We start from the raw sequence: 20,723 nt of genomic DNA on the forward strand, positions 1-20,723 counted from the left end.
TCAAGAACTCCAGCTGATTTGAATTTGAAACTTCAGACAGCACAGAACGGAGATGAAGAAGTGGACCAGAGGATCTACAGAAGCTTGGTTGGATGACCTCTGTATCTGGCCAAACAGACGAGGCCAGACATCATGTTCACAGTCAACATTCTGTCCAGACACATGAATGCACCTACCAATCAACACTGGATGAGCGGAAAACGACTTCTGCGATATCATCAAGGTTCAAAAAGTTTAAAGGTTACTTACACAAAAGAGGCTAGTTACGATTTAGTGGGGGGAAAGTGATGCAGACTGGTCTGGAGACGTGAACGACAGAAAATCAACAACGGGCTATTACTTCAAGCTCAACGGACGTGGCGCAGCACTCCGCTGGGGTGTCAAGAAGCAGGCCACAGTTACTCTTTCTTCATCAGAAGCAGAATATCAGGGCATGGCAGCAGCAGTTCGGGAAGCACTCTACCTGAAACAACTTCTAGAGGATTTTTTGGCATCCAACAGAAACGTCCAATAGCAATTGGAGAGGACAACCAAAGTTGTATCAGACTCTGCCAAAACCCAGTCATGCACAAAAGGAGCAAGCACATCGAAACAAAGTTTCACTTCATTCGTGACAAGACTGAGGATGGGACTATTTCAATTCATTACGTCCCTACAGAAAAAATGGCAGCGGACATCTTCACAAAGTCCTTACCCGTTTCGAAAGTGGAAACATTCAGAGCAGTTTTGATGGGAACAGACTCTACGCAATCAGCTCAAGTCTTAGTGGGGGTGTTAGAATATCGATCAAACTATAGTCTTAAACTTAGTGATAATTAGAAAGAAAGTTTGACTTACCAGATTAGAAAGACAAGCAATATGACATCGATCAAAGAAATTATATATATGAATCGTCAAGAAATGGTGCTGAGAATCAATATTCGGTTGAAATTGGTGAATCTAGATAACTATTATTAGAGTTAGATTAAGTGATGTAAAATCTTCCCAGCATGTATTAAATGATGATGATATCTCCGGAAGTGTGAATGAATTCTTAGAAAGGTGCAAATGCATTCCATTTATGGTTCCCATTGCGACTGATTTGCAGAAGCAAACCATATTGGGTAACCCTTGCGACCCCCACTATAAATCACGGTGCTAAGATTAGTTTTGTATCTTGACTTTTTCACACTGATAATGGGTATATATACAGCTGATTTTTGAGTCTTTTTTCATCCCCAAATTCAAATCACCATCTTGATCTAATAATCAGATCTCTCCTGTAAATCTCTAAATTCTACTCTAAAATATCATTTTGTTATTCTCTCATTTTTGAGAAATTAATTCTTTTACTTAGTTAAAAACGCTTTTTATTCCGCTTGCGAAAGTCCATAACCCAACAATAGCAATTTTTACAACCATTCGATGCATTAATCGTAATTCTCACATTTCTGCGCGATGTTTAGCGTTGGAATCCGGACCCGGGAATAAATTTTGTGAATTCGCTGTCTTGGAATACAGTCAATTCCACAAGTGGCAAACAGTCTAAAGCGGGCTTAGTGTTTGTTAAACAATGTGGCTTTCAGTAAGAGGTTTTTAAACAACGTGTATTTTGTCATCAAAACTTATCCAAACGTTTTTTCCGCAGAACCTTATCTTCAGAGAATACATAAATGAGCTAATATGTAGCATGTCCCATAAAGTTGAAATAAGCAAACGTTTCAAAAGCCGCTGGACAAATTTTAAATGTCAAAGTTCAAATTTAAAAAATGTTGAAAAAATTGATGCATAGCAGCTTAATGGAAAAAAAAACGTTGACTTTCAAATGGCCACTTTGATGCTCAACTGCCTGTTTTTGGACTCTTTCGAACGTTCGCTTATTTCAACTTTATGGAACAGGCTATAGTTGCAATTGAGAGGCCTTCGGCGCATACAGTTTTGCACCATAATTGTGACGGTTTTCCACAGCACGAAGTACTTAAAAACTGTTTAACTTATATTTTTATATAGATGAAATTTGGCGTATAAAAATGATAGAAGGGACTATGAGGCAAAAATCTGTGTTCAGGTACGCTTCAACATGATGACAGAGATTGTGAAGATGCATTGAGAATTGGTGTGTTGTTGATTCCACTTTTGATTGGGTTGTGTGCTAATGTCCTCTGTCTAGTACTAGAGTGGAACAGGGTTAAAGGTGTTAGAAGGAGGCAACAGCTGGGCACAGTTAGAAGAGGGAGATTGAATGACTCTCAATTACAACTCACCTGCACATTTATATGGATTCACAAGGTTCGCTTCTTGACAAAGAAAAAACATCTCGATGTTTCTTATCTTAACATCCTTAATGATATCAATGAGATGGAGTTCACACGATATCAGGTTTTAGCGCTATTACTTTAATCATAGTTGGGCAAAAAGCTTGCTTCTCCTTGGTTTTTGGGACCTATTCTCCCCCCCCCCCCCCGCCCCCCCCCCCCCCGGAGTGTGTTTTCTGTCAAATTGCGTCGTTATATGGCACCCTAAAATCTTAAAAAGTGCACTTAGAGGGGGGAGTTGGGGACAGAATATATATTTCACTGAGGCAAGTTTCGAAATGATGAAAATCTTGAGTGAATGTTGTTAGTTGGGCACACATGGAGTTAAGAATTCAAGGTCTAGTCTAGAAGCTTTCTTCAATTCAAACCTAATCATCTTGATTCTGTTCACTTTGGTGATCAATTTAAGAGTGTTGTTACTATTGAACTGACAATGAGATACGTACTTTTTCACAAGTCAACCTGTAGAATTTGGTAAATCATACTTTTCTCACAAAGTTTCCCAATTAGAAGTGATAGAAATTGAAATTCGAAAATCGGTTACAATTAAATTGTTAGTAAGACTGTTGGCTTGCAATTAAAAGCCATTTGATAAACCAGGCATTTATGAACCAAAAACGTGTGGCTTTATAAGTTGAGCAGGGGTAATATTAATTTTCTTAAGGGGACCGAATTTTTATACGTTAATTATCATCCGGTATTTACCTCAGCAAGATTAAACTTGGTAGAGTGTTAGGACATACATAGGGGTAACTTTAATTGTTGACACTTTTGGGGAATTTGTTTTCTAGATACCGTGGGGGGACTTTAAACTTCCAAATAAGGCTTGAATTCTTGAGTTCATAGTTTGATTATTTGGTAGCGTCATAAGTCTGATACGGATTTTGTTTTAGTTTGAATAGCTTGAGTAGTAGTCAGCAATGTATAAAGAAGGCGTTCACGTCATCCAATTGTTCTCTAGAAGTCATAACAAATTTACGTAAGAAAGGCATAATTAATGTGGTCCATAATGAGATGTGAACAAATTCTTTTGTTTTGATCACTCTTGTACGTTGCTGCTTGATAGTTACTAAGGAGTCTAACATATTAAGAGCTGTAGCTTAGGAGGTTACCTGTCGAGAAATTTTGATAACAAAAACATTGCTGAGAGAGTTGAATTGACTTGATAAAATCAGAACACCAGTTTCAGCGATTGGAAATCAGAACACTGGTTAGCGCGATTGGAAATCAGACCACATGCAAACACCGTTGACAGCTTGTAGGATCGAGAGAATAGTAGTTGTCTAGTGAACATTTTGGTTGCTGAGTTAAAGTTGTGAACCATCTTTTCTACTAAAACTCTGGTTGAATTTTGATGTGGTTCTGCGATCTCTCACATTTCTTGTTTTCTACTATTTTTTGCATATTAACGTTATGCAAAAACGTTATGTTATATGACAGCGTATAATTTGTAACTGGCGGGGCGTAAAAAAAACACTCACCTTGGGAAAAAGAATAGATCCCAGATAAGACCAGTAGCCAAAGGGATAAAAAAAGTTCCAAAATTTCCCAAATCAGATAACCAATATACCAAAACTTAAATAAAATGTATTTGTAAGTTGCCAGATATTTTTTTACTATGGAGTAAAATAGTGTTTAAAAATTGAATTTTAAGTTCGTTAAACTAGAGGTTGATTTTTTTAGTTTTGACGTTTAGTATAATTCAGATTAAATTTATTAGTTTCTTTTTTTTGTGATATTTCAAAATTTGAACATTTGTTTCCTTAGACAGTTTCTAGCCAAAAAGCGGTGAGTTTTAGCGGTTTTGTGATTTTCACCGCATTCACCACACAGAACGCTCAAAATAGCAATTTTTACAACCATTCGACGCATTAATCGTAATTCTCACATTTCTGCGCGATGTTTAGCGTTGACATCCGGACCCGGGAATAAATTTTTGAATTCGCTGTCTCGGAATACAGTCATTTCCACAAGTGACAAACAGTCTAAAGCGGGCTTTGTGTTTGTTAAACAATGTGGCTTTCAGTCAGAGGTTTTTAAACAACGTGTATTTTGTCATCAAAACTTATCCAAACGTTTTTCCGCAGAACCTTATCTTCAGAGAATACATAAATAAGCTACAATGTGTAGCATGTCCCATAAAATTGAAATAAGCAAACGTTTCAAAAGCCGCTGGACAGATTTCAAAGGTCAAAATTCAAATTTGAAAAATGTTGAAAAAATTGATGCATAGCAGCTTAATGGAAAAAAAACGTTGACTTTCAAATGGCCACTTTGATGCTCAACTGCCTGTTTTTGGGACGTTTTCGAACGTTCGCTTATTTCAACTTTATGGGACAGGCTATAGTTGCAATTGAGAGGTCTATTCGGCGCATACAGTTTTGCACCATAATTGTGACTGTTTTCCACAGCACGAAGTACTTAAAAACTGTTTAACTTATATTTTTATATAGATGAAATTTGGCGTATAAAAATGATAGAAGGGACTATGAGGCAAAAATCTGTGTTCAGGTACGCTTCAACATGATGACAGAGATTGTGAAGATGCATTGAGAATTGGTGTGTTGTTGACTCCACTTTTGATTGGGATGTGTGCTAATGTCCTCTGTCTAGTACTAGAGTGGAACAGGGTTAAAGGTGTCAGACGGACGCAACAGCTGGGCACAGTTAGAAGAGGGAGATTGAATGACTCTCAATTACAATTCAACTGCACATTTATATGGATTCACAAGGTTCGCTTCTTGACAAAGAAAAAACATCTTGATGTTTCTTATCTTAACCTCCTTAATGATATGGAGTTCACACGATATCAGGTTTTGGCGCTATTCCTTTAATCATATTTGGGCAAAAAGCTTGCTTCTCCTTGGTTTTTGGGACCTATCCCCCCCCCCGGAGTGTGTTTTCTGTCAAATTGCGTCGTTATATGGCACCCTAAAATCTAAAAAATTGCACTTAGAGGGGGGGAGTTGGGGACAGAATATATATTTCACTGAGGCAAGTTTCGAAATGATGAAAATCTTGAGTGAATGTTGTAAGTTGGGCATACATGGAGTTAAGAATTCAAGGTCTAGTCTAGACGCTTTCTTCAATTCAAACCTAATCATCTTGATTCTGTTCACTTTGGTGATCAATTTAAGAGTGTTGTTACTATTGAACTGACAATGAGATACGTACTTTTTCACAAGTCAACTATTAGAAGTGATAGAAATTGAAATTCGAAAATCGGTTACAATTAAATTGTTAGTAAGACTGTTGGCTTGCAATTAAAAGCCATTTGATAAACCAGGCATTTATGAACCAAAAACGTGTGGCTTTATAAGTTGAGCAGGGGTAATATTAATTTTCTTAAGGGGACCAAATTTTTATACGTTAATTATCATCCGGTATTTACCTCAGCAAGATTAAACTTGGTAGAGTGTTAGGACATACATAGGGGTAACTTTAATTGTTGACACTTTTGGGGAATTTGTTTTCTAGATACCGTGGGGGGACTTTAAACTTCCAAATAAGGCTTGAATTCTTGAGTTCATAGTTTGATTATTTGGTAGCGTCATAAGTCTGATACGGATTTTGTTTTAGTTTGAATAGCTTGAGTAGTAGTCAGCAATGTATAAAGAAGGCGTTCAGGTCATCCAATTGTTCTCTAGAAGTCATAACAAATTTACGTAAGAAAGGCATAATTAATGTGGTCCATAATGAGATGTGAACAAATTGTTTTGTTTTGATCACTCTTGTACGTTGCTGCTTGATAGTTACTAAGGAGTCTAACATATTAAGAGCTGTAGCTTAGGAGGTTACCTGTCGAGAAATTTTGATAACAAAAACATTGCTGAGAGAGTTGAATTGACTTGATAAAGTCAGAACACCAGTTTCAGCGATTGGAAATCAGAACACTGGTTTGCGCGATTGGAAATCAGACCACATGCAAACACCGTTGACAGCTTGTAGGATTGAGAGAATAGTAGTTGTCTAGTGAACATTTTGGTTACTGAGTTAGAGTTGTGAACCATCTTTTCTACTAAAACTCTGGTTGAATTTTGATGTGGTTCTGCGATCTCTTACATTTCTTGTTTATGTATTTGATGTTATTTGATTTTTCAACTCAATTCATTATTGCAACTAGAGTTTCCTACAGCCGACAAGAGCAGCGTGGGGACAAAAGATCCCTCCAATAGAAGTCTGAGAGCCATCAAAGCACCCATTTCAATTTGCTAGAGTTTTGGGCGCTAGTCGGTCCCCAGCTAGTCAGCCTAAGCAAAGTACAAAATTCTACGGTGGCGCTCCTGGGTGGGCTTTCTTGCGACTTTTTGACAGTTGGAGGGGCTGGACGGCTGTGGTATTTGCAATTGAACAACAGTGGCCTTTTCAAGTGTAATTGACGCGAGAGGATAATCGAATTGTGCGAGGACGAGTGAAGAAGAAAGAGAAACCCGTGAAGAAAGAGAAGTTGGAGCATGACTGAGAGAGAGAGAGTGCGAGTGGTCAGAGCAGTTTTCAGTTGAGTTGGAGTTTGACTATTGGTATTGTAGCTTTTCTTGAGATTAGAGGAGAGTGTGTTTTGACTTAGTCAAAAGCGTAAGTTGCGTGAGGCTGAGTTGGTGCAGAGAATTGAGCAAGAGTATCGGCTTTCTTAGTGAAGGATGTTTCAAGGCGTTTGCCAAATTTAAGAGGTTTGTGAGGCAAGGCAGAGAAAAGTGAGGAATAAAGATAGTCTAAAGAGAGAGAAGCTCATTGAGAGCAATTTATTGAAGACTGTTCATAATAGTAATTGGTTGCTATCGAGGAAAGAAGGCCAGTTCAGAGTATCGAGAGCTTGATACAGGAAGTTGGCAAACTGGTATTGGGCAAGTGACAGTTGTGAGTTGAAGGTTTGTGGGTATTGAGTAGAGTAGAGTAGAAAGAGAGAGATAGAGAGAGAAGGAATTTTCCACCGGTTTATTCTTTTTTTCAAACTGGAGGAGCACAAGTTAGAGAGTTTGACTCTGAGGCAGAGAGCAAGAATAAGTTTGCGAAGGAGGCCAGTGATAGTTCATCAGCAGCAGGACGCTAGCGTAGGGTGGCAACGCAGAATATGTCAGGTTAGAGGAGCAGTAGTCACTGATAATAAAGGGAGAACTGGGCTTAGCAGAAGTGAGAGGCTAAGGGATCTTCCTAGATAGACTGTTAGACAGAGTAGAAATTGTTAGAGCTGAAGAACACCAAGAATAAGAAAAGAAAAGGAAAGGAATAGAGATACACAAACATTTAGTAAACATGCATTGGAGTGCGTTGCCGTTTGTAGAGTATTGTCCGTCGGAAAAATCCACGTAATGGAAGGAATGGAAGCTGTACTACCTTGACGTTGTAGACGTGTTGAAAATGAAAGAGGATCAGGCTAAGGCGTCAATGTTTTGTCTATTGAGAGGATGGGCGTTGCAAGCGGTTTCGGATTTGCCTCTCAGATGCTGGTTGTCGGAAACTGGTGAAGTGGTAATGTCGTTAGAACAATACCCTGACATCGTTGAGAAGAAGCTAACATTAGGTAGTGAAGATATCTTTAATCCTACGGACGGTATTAGAAGTTGGGGAAATGTAATTGAAGAGAAAGCTGAATGTGAGAATGGTCAAGCAAAGGGCAGGATAAAACACTGTTTAAGCGAGACCTCAAAGAAAAATTTTGAGCTTTGGGAAATTGGTTTGGAATTAGTGAGAACAGTGTGCAGTAACCAAGATGAAGCAACAAGGAACTTCAAAAGCGTGGTAGATTTGCTACATTTGAGCGAGTAGCAAGCAGAACAGTTAGGTCTGAGTATGTTGGGAGTAAACAGGGAAGAGCAAGTAGGTGTTAAGTATCGTTACGATCAAAGAACTGGACAGGAAGTAATTGTGATCCCTAGTGATTGGCTCGAGACGAATATCGCTTCTACAGAGTTCAAAAGAAGTCATTTAAAAAATTTGAAAACGCGTCTCGAGGAAAGGAAAAGTTTTTTAATAGAGTCGAGCAATGAACAAGAAAATGAGGAAAGAAAAGGAGGTTGAAAAAAGAAAAGGAGGAAAGGCATCGCCGTTAGAAGCTGACAAAGGTTAAAATAGAGAGCAAGAAACAAAGAAAACTACAGAAGGAGATGAGGGAAAAGTTCTTGTTAAAGTTGGAGAAAGTAGCTACGCCTGAAGGTTTTGTCTATTACGTTGACAAATTATAAGCAAAGGATAAAGAAGATGACCATCTTCCCATGAGTTGCTTCGATTATGAGGCCAGAGAGGATGAGGAAACTCAGCTTCCTCCTGAGTTCTTTGGATGTACTTAAGAGACATGACTGAAGGATGTAACTCTAATGGTACCTGAGTTTTTGTCCCTAGTAAGAGGCGGTGAAGTTGATATGAGAGAGATAGAGTCCATTCATCGAGTTTTTGCAGAAAACCTTGCTGATGTCAATCTTAGAGACAAATTGAATCAAGAGATCGACACCGTAACTAATGAGGTTACATGTATAGTTGAGACAAGGTGTCGTATATCTAGTAGAGATGAAGAGGAGTCTTTTCGAAATGCGAATGAAATCAAATGGAAAAGTAATGTTTTCGTTTGTCCTGCAAGAGTTAGTGCTAAGCCCTGGTGATGTAAGGATTCATCAAAAAATATGATTGGAGAAATTCTTAGACAGGTTTAGTGAAGTGACAACCCGGGTGACTTAAAAGGGAAACGACCAAAACTGTGTGCAGTTATTAATCCACTGGTGGATCCTGAAGTTCAAGAATTTGAGTTGGAGGAGGAATTGAGTACACGGACAGTTGTTCATTTTGGAAGTAGCAGAGGCAGAGTCCAAAGATTCCGGGTTGAAGATGGTTATGACAGGTCTCAAAATTTTTCCATTGGTTATAGAGCATGTCTGTACTGGGATAGAGCAAGAGTTTTTGAATTGGGCGGAACAGTTACGTCAACTGGGAAGAGGTCTTTGATAATTGTGCTTCACTTAAAGAACAAGGGCTACTCGAACTGATGTTAAGAGACTCCGAAGGTTTTGAGTTTTGGGAAACAGCTGAGGTGTTCACGGTAACAGCGCCAACAAAAGAGAAAACTCAATGGATTTGAAAGCTTGGCCATTGCATATCGGCAGGGGAACTGACTCAGAGGACAATAAAGGAATTAAAGAAAAGACCTCAATTGCTATCAGTGGCAAGATTGCAAACTTTTCAAGGAGTGTTTGAGGAAGCCGGGCAAGCTTCTTTAGTTGTTTCAAGCAAGGAGAGCACTAGAGTTTTGAACAAAATTGAAACAGTTAATTTTAAGAAAAAGTTCCAAGTACTAGAGCTTGAGATACCAATGTGATGCGGGACGCTACATCATATTTCCCTCAGGTTGAAACAACTTTGGTGTTGCTTACTATAATGGCAGATAATTTTCATGGTTATAATGAAACAGTTCAATCTCATCTTGGAGGAGGAAGCAGTGATGTTACGGATAGGCAAAGGCTTGTAGAGTCTTGCAATCATTTGTCGGTTTTCTGGACATCGTTTGGAAACGTTTTGAGTTGGTTAGAGCTCTTGGTTGTTCTAACGTTGACTCTCATGCAAAAGCTTTTGGAAGTTGGAAAGAGCCAATGATTCACATATTTTAGCAGTAGAACCGAGAAACCGGAATCAGCAGGACCACATATTAGGATGTTCATTGGAAGAAACCAGCGAGTTGAGACGTGAAATAGGTTTGAAGCTCAAGCGAGTGTTTCAGAATTAAGTTTCAAGGTCTGAAAATTGTCCATTAGGTCCAGAGAGTGCGATGGACACATCAAACTCTCCTCCGCGTAGTGAAAGTATGCAGGGATGTGAGTTTGGTCTCAAACAATCAAGCAGTTTGGTAGTAATCAGAGACTTCGGTTGAGGTTTACGCTTGAAGTGGGTCACGGGGTAGTTTTAGCAATCAAGAAAACTCCTCTGCTAAACATCTCCTCAGGAAGAGAAATATGTTTGAAGTTCAGTAAACGGCGAAGTATGAATTTTGGTGGAATGTATACAAAAAGGTACTTGAGGAAGTTTGTGAAACTGAATGGAACAAGTAGAAAGCAGTTTCAACTAGGTAAAAGCAAGGAGCTCTCCAATACTGAAGAATCGATCGACGATACAGATGTAGAGGAGGCGCAACCAGACTTGGCAACCGGTGTGTTTTGTGTGATCAGAACCAAAGAGTTGGACTTTCAGTCTAGACAGATATGCGGACACCCAGTTGAATACCGGAGTCTAGGGAACAGAGGAAAATCAGAGAATTAACGAGGGAGATATAAGGCACAGCAGTGTGTGGATGATTGAAAGAGACTTGGATGACCTTTAGATTCAATTGGCAGCGGCGATTAACTGTGTTATTCAGGGCCACGGCCCTCGAAAGGAAAGTTATCCCTTTTTTGGGGTCTCCAAATGACGTCAAAGGAGAAGCGAGGAAGTCCATGCAATGCCTATTGTGTGGTACCCACCTGTTGATAGCACAAATGCTGATATCCACAACAGAATATGGGAGTCTCAGTCAGTAATCGAATTGCACTATGCGTTGATGGCGTCAATGGGCGATGTCCACAACAGAAGGGAGGGGTTCTGTCCGAGAAGATTCTCTTTCAACATTCGCCGAGACTCGAAGTCGCAAGGGACAAGGTGGCTTCAAGTTACTCGGAGGGAGATGGAGAACAATGAATCTGATGAGGAGATGGTTCTGGAGGAGGAGACCTCCAGATGTGAGGTGGCGGTCCAATGAGGAGATGGGAGGACATCCTTTCAAGCATCGAAGGAAGAAAGATTTTTAAGATAGCACAGTCGGTTTGATAATCTTCAGCATGATAGCTACGTCTCATTTTACTATCCTATCTTGTGTTTCCAATTAGCTTCTGTGTCAAACGATTGGTTGATAAATTGCCAATTTTAGTCTGAAATATTGGTTAATGGTGTAAAGCTAGTTTATGGGGCAAAACAATTGCTTGCTTTTTTTCCAAACTGTAACTGGTAGAGGACGCATGGAGTACCAGTGTTTAAACACAAAAATTTGGTTTTGAATATTGTGAAGAGCAAGCTAGTTGAATATAACTAACCGTGAAATAGTATTAGGAAGGTGAGTTGAACCAATTTGGATTTGAATTTGGAGTTACCGGAATAGTTTGAAAGAGAACTTTTGTTGAGGTGGCGGGGTAATTGATAAAAGATTTGGTGCTTGAACTAACCAATTATTGTGTAGCTTCTTGTTGACTCTTGTTGAACTAACCAGTTTTTGTTGCTTCTTTATTAGTTGTTATATGTGTTGTATCTATAAACAGAGACAAATTTTTAGTTTGCGTAATCCTTCTAGTAGTTTTAGCCATATATGTTCCGTTGAATTCGATTGCTGTAGATTTGAAAAATGTTCCAGTGTAATACGTTGATGTACTATTAATACTCATTTGTAGATAGCGATGGTTCAAAATTGGTCTATTAGGCCTAACTTAGGTGAATAAGTCTGTTGTGATATGTTGTGGAACCAAAAAAGAAAAAAAGTATGCTTGGCGCGAAACTTACTGATAAGGGAGACTAGATGTATCAACAAGACTGATAGAACACATTTTTAAGATAGGTGTTGGTTAAGATTTAGGTCAAAAGCCAGTTTAAGCAATTATTCGGCAGAATAATTGTCTAGAATGGAGGAGTGTAGAATTTCGTAAATCCTACTTTTCCCACAAAGTTTCCCAATTAGAAGTGATAGAAATTGAAATTTGAAAATCGGTTACAATTAAATTGTTAGTAAGACTGTTGGCTTGCAATTAAAAGCCATTTGATAAACCAGGCATTTATGAACCAAAAACGTGTGGCTTTATAAGTTGAGCAGGGGTAATATTAATTTTCTTAAGGGGACCGAATTTTCATACGTTAATTATCATCCGGTATTTACCTCAGCAAGATTAAACTTGGTAGAGTGATAGGACATACATAGGGGTAACTTTAATTGCTGACACTTTTGGGGAATTTGTTTTCTAGATACCGTGGGGGGACTTTAAACTTCCAAATAAGGCTTGAATTCTTGAGTTCATAGTTTGATTATTTGGTAGCGTCATAAGTCTGATACGGATTTTGTTTTAGTTTGAATAGCTTGAGTAGTAGTCAGCAATGTATAAAGAAGGCGTTCAGGTCATCCAATTGTTCTCTAGAAGTCATAACAAATTTACGTAAGAAAGGCATAATTAATGTGGTCCATAATGAGATGTGAACAAATTGTTTTGTTTTGATCACTCTTGTACGTTGCTGCTTGATAGTTACTAAGGAGTCTAACATATTAAGAGCTGTAGCCTAGGAGGATACCTGTCGAGAAATTTTGACAACAAAGACATTGCTGAGAGAGTTGAATTGACTTGATAAAGTCAGAACACCAGTTTCAGCGATTGGAAATCAGAACACTGGTTTGCGCGATTGGAAATCAGACCACATGCAAACACCGTTGACAGCTTGTAGGATTGAGAGAATAGTAGTTGTCTAGTGAACATTTTGGTTACTGAGTTAAAGTTGCGAACCATCTTTTTTTCTAAAACTCTGGTTGAATTTTGATGTGGTTCTGTGATCTCTTACATTTCTTGTTTATTTATTTGATGTTATTTGATTACTCAACTCAATTCATTATTGCAACTAGAGTTTCCTACAGCCGACAAGAGCAGCGTGGGGACAAATGATCCCTCCAATAGAAGTCTGAGAGCCATCAAAACCTTTTCAATTTGTTGGAGTTTCGGGCGCTAGTCGGTCCCCAGCTAGTCAGCCTAAGCAAAATGCAAAATTCTACACAACCTATCAATGAGCAAAAACATGCACTCATTTGTGGATAGTTGCCCTTGCGATAATTCAGTATGTAGCTCTATAAATTGCTAATTCATTGTTCTCACAAAATCCTCACGTCTTATTGGTAGTTTCCTTTCGATAAGCGCTGAGAATTCAAAACTATTAGCCTTGGAAACATAATATCAAACCTTTGAACAAACTAATTTATCCAATCCAGGTGTTTTTGGCGTCTTTTGGGACGAATGGTGTTTTCTGCGTGGTATCTCTAATATCGACCATGTCTGGCTACATGACATCATCAGGACAGCACATGGAAGCCAATCGATTGGTCACGTTTGGGGAAGATATTGCTTTTGGTAAGTTAACGAACGAAAACATTCTGGTAGTTATAATAAACGCATTGATTTTCGGAATTTTTCGTGTAATACTCTCTGAGACCTCTTGTCAGTGCTAAGTTACTCCTTTTTTATCTTGATTTCTTATGGTCAAAATACTTTGTTGTAAACAAACTGATAAGCAGGATTTTTACAAGATGTACCCCTTTCGAAGTAACTTGAATTATTGCGGGCCTATCAACATTGCTTCCCAGATCTAGGTGCAGACATATGACCTAAAACGTATTTTGAAAGGAACATGCTCGACTCATATGAGTTATGAAAATACTTTAGTTGGACTTTAGTGACATGCTGGACGTTTCATAAACCTGATTTTTCACATAAGACTTTAGCTGGACCCAAAGCTTCTGGGTCAAAAATATTGAGTTATCTTAATCCAAAAATTTCCAAATATTTTTTCTCGTTTCAAATAGTTCGGTGGAATTTAAATTCTTATAATTGTTTTCTCGCAGTGCTTCAATTTCTGATTTTTGAACAACTTTGTAGTTTCCTGGAAGTTATATAGTCACAAAAGCCGTCAAGAGCTTCTCTTTTTAAGAAAAATGCATCAGTTTTCTTGATGGCTCTTGATGGTATCGTTTTTGTATCTGATCCTACTTTATTATCAAATGCTTTAGAGATAGAGTGTGGTATGATAATGATAACAATAGTGGTGGAGTCTCTCTGTCTCTACAAGTTGGCCAAATACCCTGGATGCTACCCTAATGTACTCAGGTATTGACAAACACAAAACACAAAATTATTGTTCCAATAGTTTTCAAAATGGGGAGATATATATGCCAGGCTGGCTTTTTCTTCAATCAATTTTTCATTTTTTTGCTGACGTATCGTAGAGAAAAATAAAGCCACCATTTTGTAGCCTTCGGGATCCAGTTTTAATTTAAATAAAAAATACTCGAAATTTGAAAAAGGGAAACAACTTAAAATTTTGAATTTCGGAGGAGAAAAGTCAAAAAGGAAAATAAAACTCTCTGCGGGGGGGGGGGGGGGGTGTTTTGATTTTCTTGAATAGTTTTTGCAGTTTCAAGTCTAAAAATTAACGATTTCAACTATTTGACAAAAAAATTTAAAAAACGATTATTTTGTATATTTCTCAAAACCTTGATAAATGTTTACATCACTCTCTTTGTTCTGCTGTTTCAAACTATGGTAAGAACCAAAGTTTCTTTGCATCAAACAGATTTGTTTGAATGGAAGACGTCGGGCATTTCAGAGCTCGCGAAATAGCTAATATCAATTTTAAATGTAAATACCTGAAGAAAAGTTGTGTACTTTTCTTAATTTTTTGCAAAAAAATTTTGTTCATCAAAAACATCTGTTTCTGGATTTCTAAACAAACCGTTTCTGGATTTCCACGGAGAGTTAAAAAATCAGCTTATGGAATGAACATCAATTCAATCAATTTCATGGAAAAACTTAAGATGAAAATCTGTTCTTATCATTCTTATTTGTATTCCGTATGTTGTCAGAGCAGATCGTTCGAAGAAAGCTCTTCCAGTATGAAAGAAAAGAAATGAAATTGAGAGTTAGAGAGTTTATTGATCACCAGTTTGAAAAATTTTGAAAAATCTTCACAGTTTTTTTGGTTGAAAGTTAGTAGAAGGTTTGGAAGTCAAAAATTATTGCTAAATTGAACACAGTTATTACGAAGGTGTTGTTTTACGTTAATAAATAGGGAAGTCTTACATTGCAACTACTGCAGAAATTGACCAGTACTGTGTTCGAATCGGTACGTTTTTTTTGCGCCTGATGTGCTAATAAATGCACCAAGTGGCCTGAAAACAAATCCATGTTATTACGCTGTTACAACCATTCTCTTTTATAAATTGTTCACCCTGTTAGTGAATTGTACGCTGAAAAAGTAGGTGATCTTTTTAAGCTATGTTGCCTTTTTGCTTTAAATTGCCTTTTCTCGGCTTTCTAACAATAATAGAATGCGCAATGGTTTTTTTGGAGTTTATGCAAATGATAGAGACCCAAACAGTTCAAGGTATTATGACATATCTTTAGTCAATGCATTCGATAGATCTGTCACGTTTTAAAAAGATTGATTTTTCTACCCGAGGCTGAGAAGTGTGTTTTAATACGTTTTCTTATCTCTCTGCAATCTCCTTTCAAATTTAAACCATTATCAGGAAAAAAACGTTTTGAAAATTAGGAGAAGATCATGATTTCTATTGATTAACAGTTATCACGTTTAGACAGAAAAGTTTAAAATATTTTGTCGCTGTACGTCCAAAAATTTTAAAAATGAAATTTGAATTTGTCCTCTACGATCTTTCCACTTTGATTCATTCTCAGCCTTCCTTTGAATCCTGTCATATAACTCAATTATTTGTTCCAGATTCCTTGTTATGTCAGAGCTCATTATAAATCAAAGGAAGTTAAATTGAGAGTTATAAAGTTTTTTTAATTGCCAGGTATAGAAATTTAATGTAAATATTCATAGTTTTTTTTAATTAGAAGAAAAATTTTTATGACTTCTCTGGATGTTGACATTGCTCTTCAAACTATTTTTTTCCTTTATATGAGCATTACAGTAAAAATAAAAGCTATAGGGTATATTGATTGAGAACGTCTTCATATAAGAAACAAATGTTTCTTTGGAAAATTTCTTTTCTTGCATTAGTTCACATAGAAATTACTGAACAAAAAAACTCAAAGGGTGAAAAAGCCCGAGCATAAGTTTTAATGTGGGTGTGTAAAGAGGGTGGCGTGCGTATGCGTGTGTAAGAGTCAAGGAGAGAAGTAGGGAGTTAGTGTGGTGGGAGTTAGTTACTTTTATTGTTTGACGCAACACAAATAAAGGCTTTTTTAGAGTTTAAAAGCTGTAAAAAACCATAAAAGAATAAAAAAATTAATTATCCTATGTTACAAAATACAGATATATACATGTTTATACATCAAACTTGACAAATTTTTTGAAAAAATTCAACAAATTTCATTTCAAAATCTAGTATCAAAATTGCAATTTCAAATACAATTAGCTCATCAAATCAAAGCCTAGTAATTTAGACAGAACATAGAAGGCCTAAAAGAATGGTGACCAACCTTGAGCAAATATCAGTTGCCAAACAGAAGATTGTCAAAATTTTATATTGTTGTTGGGGTCTGTTTTTTTTCGGTTTTGTTTGTATGTGATGTGTGTGTGCGCGCGCGTGTGTGTGTGTGTATGTGTGTGTGTGTTTGTGTGTGTGTGTGTGTGTGTGTGTGTTTTTGTATGGCTTTTCTTTGTCCACGTTTCTCAAATTATACTGCCTATATCTGTATGGAATGTGCTAAGAAGTTTTCGTTTTCGTCCAGGCATGTTTTTTTGGTTCAAGCAAGACTGTTAATAATGTCAAATCCAGTTAAGTTGCTTTCGGATAATTCCAACGGATTCTGTGGGAAAAAATTAATGGTTGTTTTGAAATCCCAGGTGATATGTTGGACCTTGCTGTTATACGCACGATCAAACTAAGAATCAGAAGGACTTTGACCATTTTATCCCAAAAATAGAAACAAAAACAATGATAGCTTTTTTTGTTTGGGGGGAGGGCACGGGATGTAAGCAGGTCTTTTTAATTAAAAAGAATATTTTCTTGCAGTCAAACTGGTTGACGCGTAGTTGCTGGAAACTGAATAAGGCAGGCGTTTTAACAATTAATTGTCAGAACAGAAAAATTAACCTATTTTCTTAAATGTATATATTGAAATTGGCAACAGATCATATTTTTTTGCTTTTCAAATCTGTCATAAATGTATAAACACAATATACAATCAGAAAACGGTTTGATAGAAATCGAGATTAAGATTGTTCAAATAAGAGGTGCCTTATTTTTTTCTTTAATTTTTATTCAGTGCTGTAGTAAAATTCAAAAATCAGAAGCATTTTCTATCTAGACTAAAGAGTTGAGTTTTATGGCGGTATTCAAAAGAGAGCTGGGAATAAATCATAGTGGGAAGTTCGTATAGGAAATATTCGGATTTCATTATAAAAATTCTTGGACATATATAGCAAAATACATTAGTTTTTCCGTCTAAATTTGTTATCTAGTAATCAATAAAAATCATGATCTTCTCTTAATTTTCAAAAAGGTTATTTCTGATAACGGTTGTAAATTCGAAACGCGAGTGCAGAAAGATGGCTTAAAACTCACTTTCAGTCTCCGTATGTATGCGTCTATTTTGATAATGCAGTGGGGTCTGTAGGTAACGTTTTACCTAAGGCAAAATTTATTTTTTGTTCAACGGAGTTCCAGAAGTCGCGTGCATTTTGTCTTGGGTCGTTTCCCGAGAATGTAACAAGTGACATATTCTGATGAGAGAGAGGGGTATCAGTAAGTGTTCTTACTAATGTAGCGGTACCAGCTGTTCCATTACCAGCGCCAACAGTACCGGTGCCACCTCCTGTTCCTTCGCCTGAGGCCATTAACTTGGTTAATTTAAAAAGTGATTACAGTTTTTAGAAGATGGAATAATTATGCGTGCCTCGCCGGGTCGCACCAGTTTACACTAGAGGGTATGGAGTTGCGAGGTTTATCTTAAACTTCCGACTCGATCGTCGTACTCCTAGTATACGCTATCTTCTTAAACCTTAAGTCTCAAAAAAGTATGTATTGATTTAAGTAAATAAATTTGACTAACTATATCAGTTATAAGATTTATATGTTTTATAGAAATTTAACATAAATAAAACTAAAGCTGACTTTATAGGGTTAAAAGATTTAAACATAAGGTTATAAAAGTTAACTTATAAAAAGGAGAAGGTCGGAAAGGTTAGTAAAAGCTTTATTAATTAAACATGAATTATTATAAGTAACTTTTTATCTCTTCTTAAGTAAAGTTCTGTTTTTGATTATATCTCTAACTATTCCTTTATTGTAGAAGTTGAGAAAAGGTTTTGGCAATTCCACTTTGAATTACTTTTTTTGAGAATACTTTCTCAATTTGGAGATATTAAAATCTCAGTTTCTGAGTTGTTAATTCTCATTTTCTCAATGTTGTACTTTTTGCTTTGGTATATATAGTTTTTATAACGGGTTAATTCTTTTGCTGTTGGCTGGACGTTAAAATGTCCGTTGGACATTTTACACAATGTGAATGGTTCAGCAAATTGCGTCATCCTATTTTTAGAATTATGTAATTTGAATACTTAGCTTAGTTAAGCTAAGTATTCTATAAGATTTAACATGTACTTCAGTACATCATGACCTGGTACTTAATGGGAGTAAAATGAAACTCATAGCATCAAAAAAGTACTTAAATACACATAAATAAAAAAAATTAAAGGTATAAAATTTAAGGTTTACAGTTTCAGATAAATTAACAAGTTTTTTCTTCCTCGCCCCGGCTCAGAGATGCGAAAAATTTTTGGTTTTATCGAAAGTCGCCATGTCGGTAATCTCTTATTTCTCTCAGCAGGCTTTCGTTGCGCTGCTGGAGCTGGTAATTCTTATAACGCTCTTTGAGAAACCTTTGTTCGAGATTTCGAATATAGCTATCCTCTGAGATTTGTAAGTTTGCAGTTAAAAAATAAAACGGTACGGAGAGGATTTGTTTGTCTATACCTAAAATCTTTGATATGTAGGTCTTTGTTTTTGGATTTTAGGATGCCAGATTTATAGAGATTAGCATGGTTTTGCAGTTTTTAATTTAGTGACTTGTCGTATTTGGGGTGTCCTTTGAAGTTTGGGCTTGAGACTAGTTCTTCGGTTTTAATTTTTCTACTGATCTTGTTGTGTACCGAAAGGGGTTTGGGTAGAATTGATGCTACTGGTGGTTGAGATTGCGATGGTCCTGGTTGCGGTTGCTGTTGAGGCTGCTCTGATAGTGGTTGAATATTTTGTTGCTCATGCAAGTGCTGTTCTTCGGTTGTCAATAATTATTGTTCTGAGATGTCGATAGGAACTTCCGATGAAGGCTGCTCTGATCGTCTGATAGTTCCTAAAATGCTGTCAGACGAAAATCTTTGTCGTGTGGTTTTATGTTCTAAAAAAATTATATCAAGGTGATTTATAGGTATAATTAGTTACATTTAATTACTTTGCAGAGGTGGAGAAATCATCATTGTTAGATTGATTCTCTCTCTCTCTTGTCTAATTGTTTGTAGCTCACTTTGTATAGGGGGTATATGTTTATAGTTGGCTCTCTATAAATTGGGGCTTGTACTAAATGTTCTGTGTCGCCTTCTTCTTCGGTAGGACGAAATATTGAAGTAACTATGGACTGGAAGAGTATATTTAAAGTAGCTGATAGTTTTATTTTCCAAAGTTACTGAGGCTCCTGTAATCTTATGTAATTGTAGCGGTCAAATGATGCAAACTACAATGTCTAATATGAATTTGACACAGAGGAGTATAACGAAGGTAATTCCGCATTGCTTTAAATAATAGTGTACTCGGCCGAAGGCTTTTAAATACCGGTTATGTAAGAACTATGACAATATTAGAGAATCTAAGTATATTGTTTTTTTAGTGTAGTAGTTGCTATAACCGCTGGGCTGGCTTTTGTTACGTTGAATTTCAACTAATTCGCGAAAGAGTTATTGCGCTGCGTCTTTCATTTCGTCATTAAAAGTTACATCATTCCAAAATGCAATCATGTCTTTTTTACATGAAAAGAAACTATCTGTCCGTTTTTCAATTTCATTGAAACCATTTTGGTGTTTCTGGGTGCAATTAATGCTGGCCCAGTGACTTGGGCTATACTTGGAGTTATTTCGATCCAAGAGTTATCATTTTCAATGTCTAGTTGAAAAAGATTCTTTTTGCTTGTTGTTACATGGTTGTTGTTTAGCAGAAGTAAAAGTATGCCTGCTAACCGGATCGATAAAGCGAACTTTATTTTCATATAACACAGGAATTCTATCATAACAAGTATCCATTACTTAAAATGGTGAAAAAATTTCGGATAGTGATAGAGCCAGGCTACATTGCCATTAGTCTCTAGAAACATAGATCTGTTATTAGTTAACAGAAAACCAGCCAGCTTAGCGCTAAGACGCGAATAAGCAAGTTGTGTATTCTTCAGTGAACGTTCTAGTTCACAAATTTGCTGTATAGTTTTTATTTCAGAGAGTTGTAGCTTTTGGAATTTAGTGTACTGATAGTAGTCGAATTCAGTATTTAAATGCGCCTCATAATCTCTCTCTGTTCTTGAGATATTAAACAAATTTAGTGAATTGTTCGGAAGATTAGTAATTCTACTGGGAGTAGGTAGAGGTTCGAGTGCTTCTCCTTTATTCATATTGAATCCACCTGTAAATTCAACATATAGTGTGTCGTATGGCGACGGATAAACT

At 36.8% G+C, this 20,723-nt stretch overlaps 1 protein-coding gene across 3 annotated transcripts in view; it reads left to right on the top strand.

Annotated features, from left to right (window-relative positions):
- LOC142351816 (uncharacterized) overlaps positions 1-20,723 on the top strand; it is a 60,472-nt gene that overhangs the window by 6,241 nt on the left and 33,508 nt on the right. For all 3 annotated transcript variants that reach the window (XM_075404017.1, XM_075404019.1, XM_075404018.1), the window contains exons 3-5: positions 2,048-2,268; positions 13,264-13,402; positions 14,059-14,155. In XM_075404017.1, the coding sequence (XP_075260132.1) occupies positions 2,048-2,268; positions 13,264-13,402; positions 14,059-14,155 (457 nt within the window). The remainder of the gene's footprint in view (positions 1-2,047; positions 2,269-13,263; positions 13,403-14,058; positions 14,156-20,723) is intronic.

Source organism: Convolutriloba macropyga, chromosome 13 (assembly GCF_964194025.1).
Source record: "Convolutriloba macropyga chromosome 13, txConMacr16.3, whole genome shotgun sequence".
Taxonomy (NCBI): Eukaryota; Metazoa; Xenacoelomorpha; order Acoela; family Convolutidae; genus Convolutriloba; species Convolutriloba macropyga.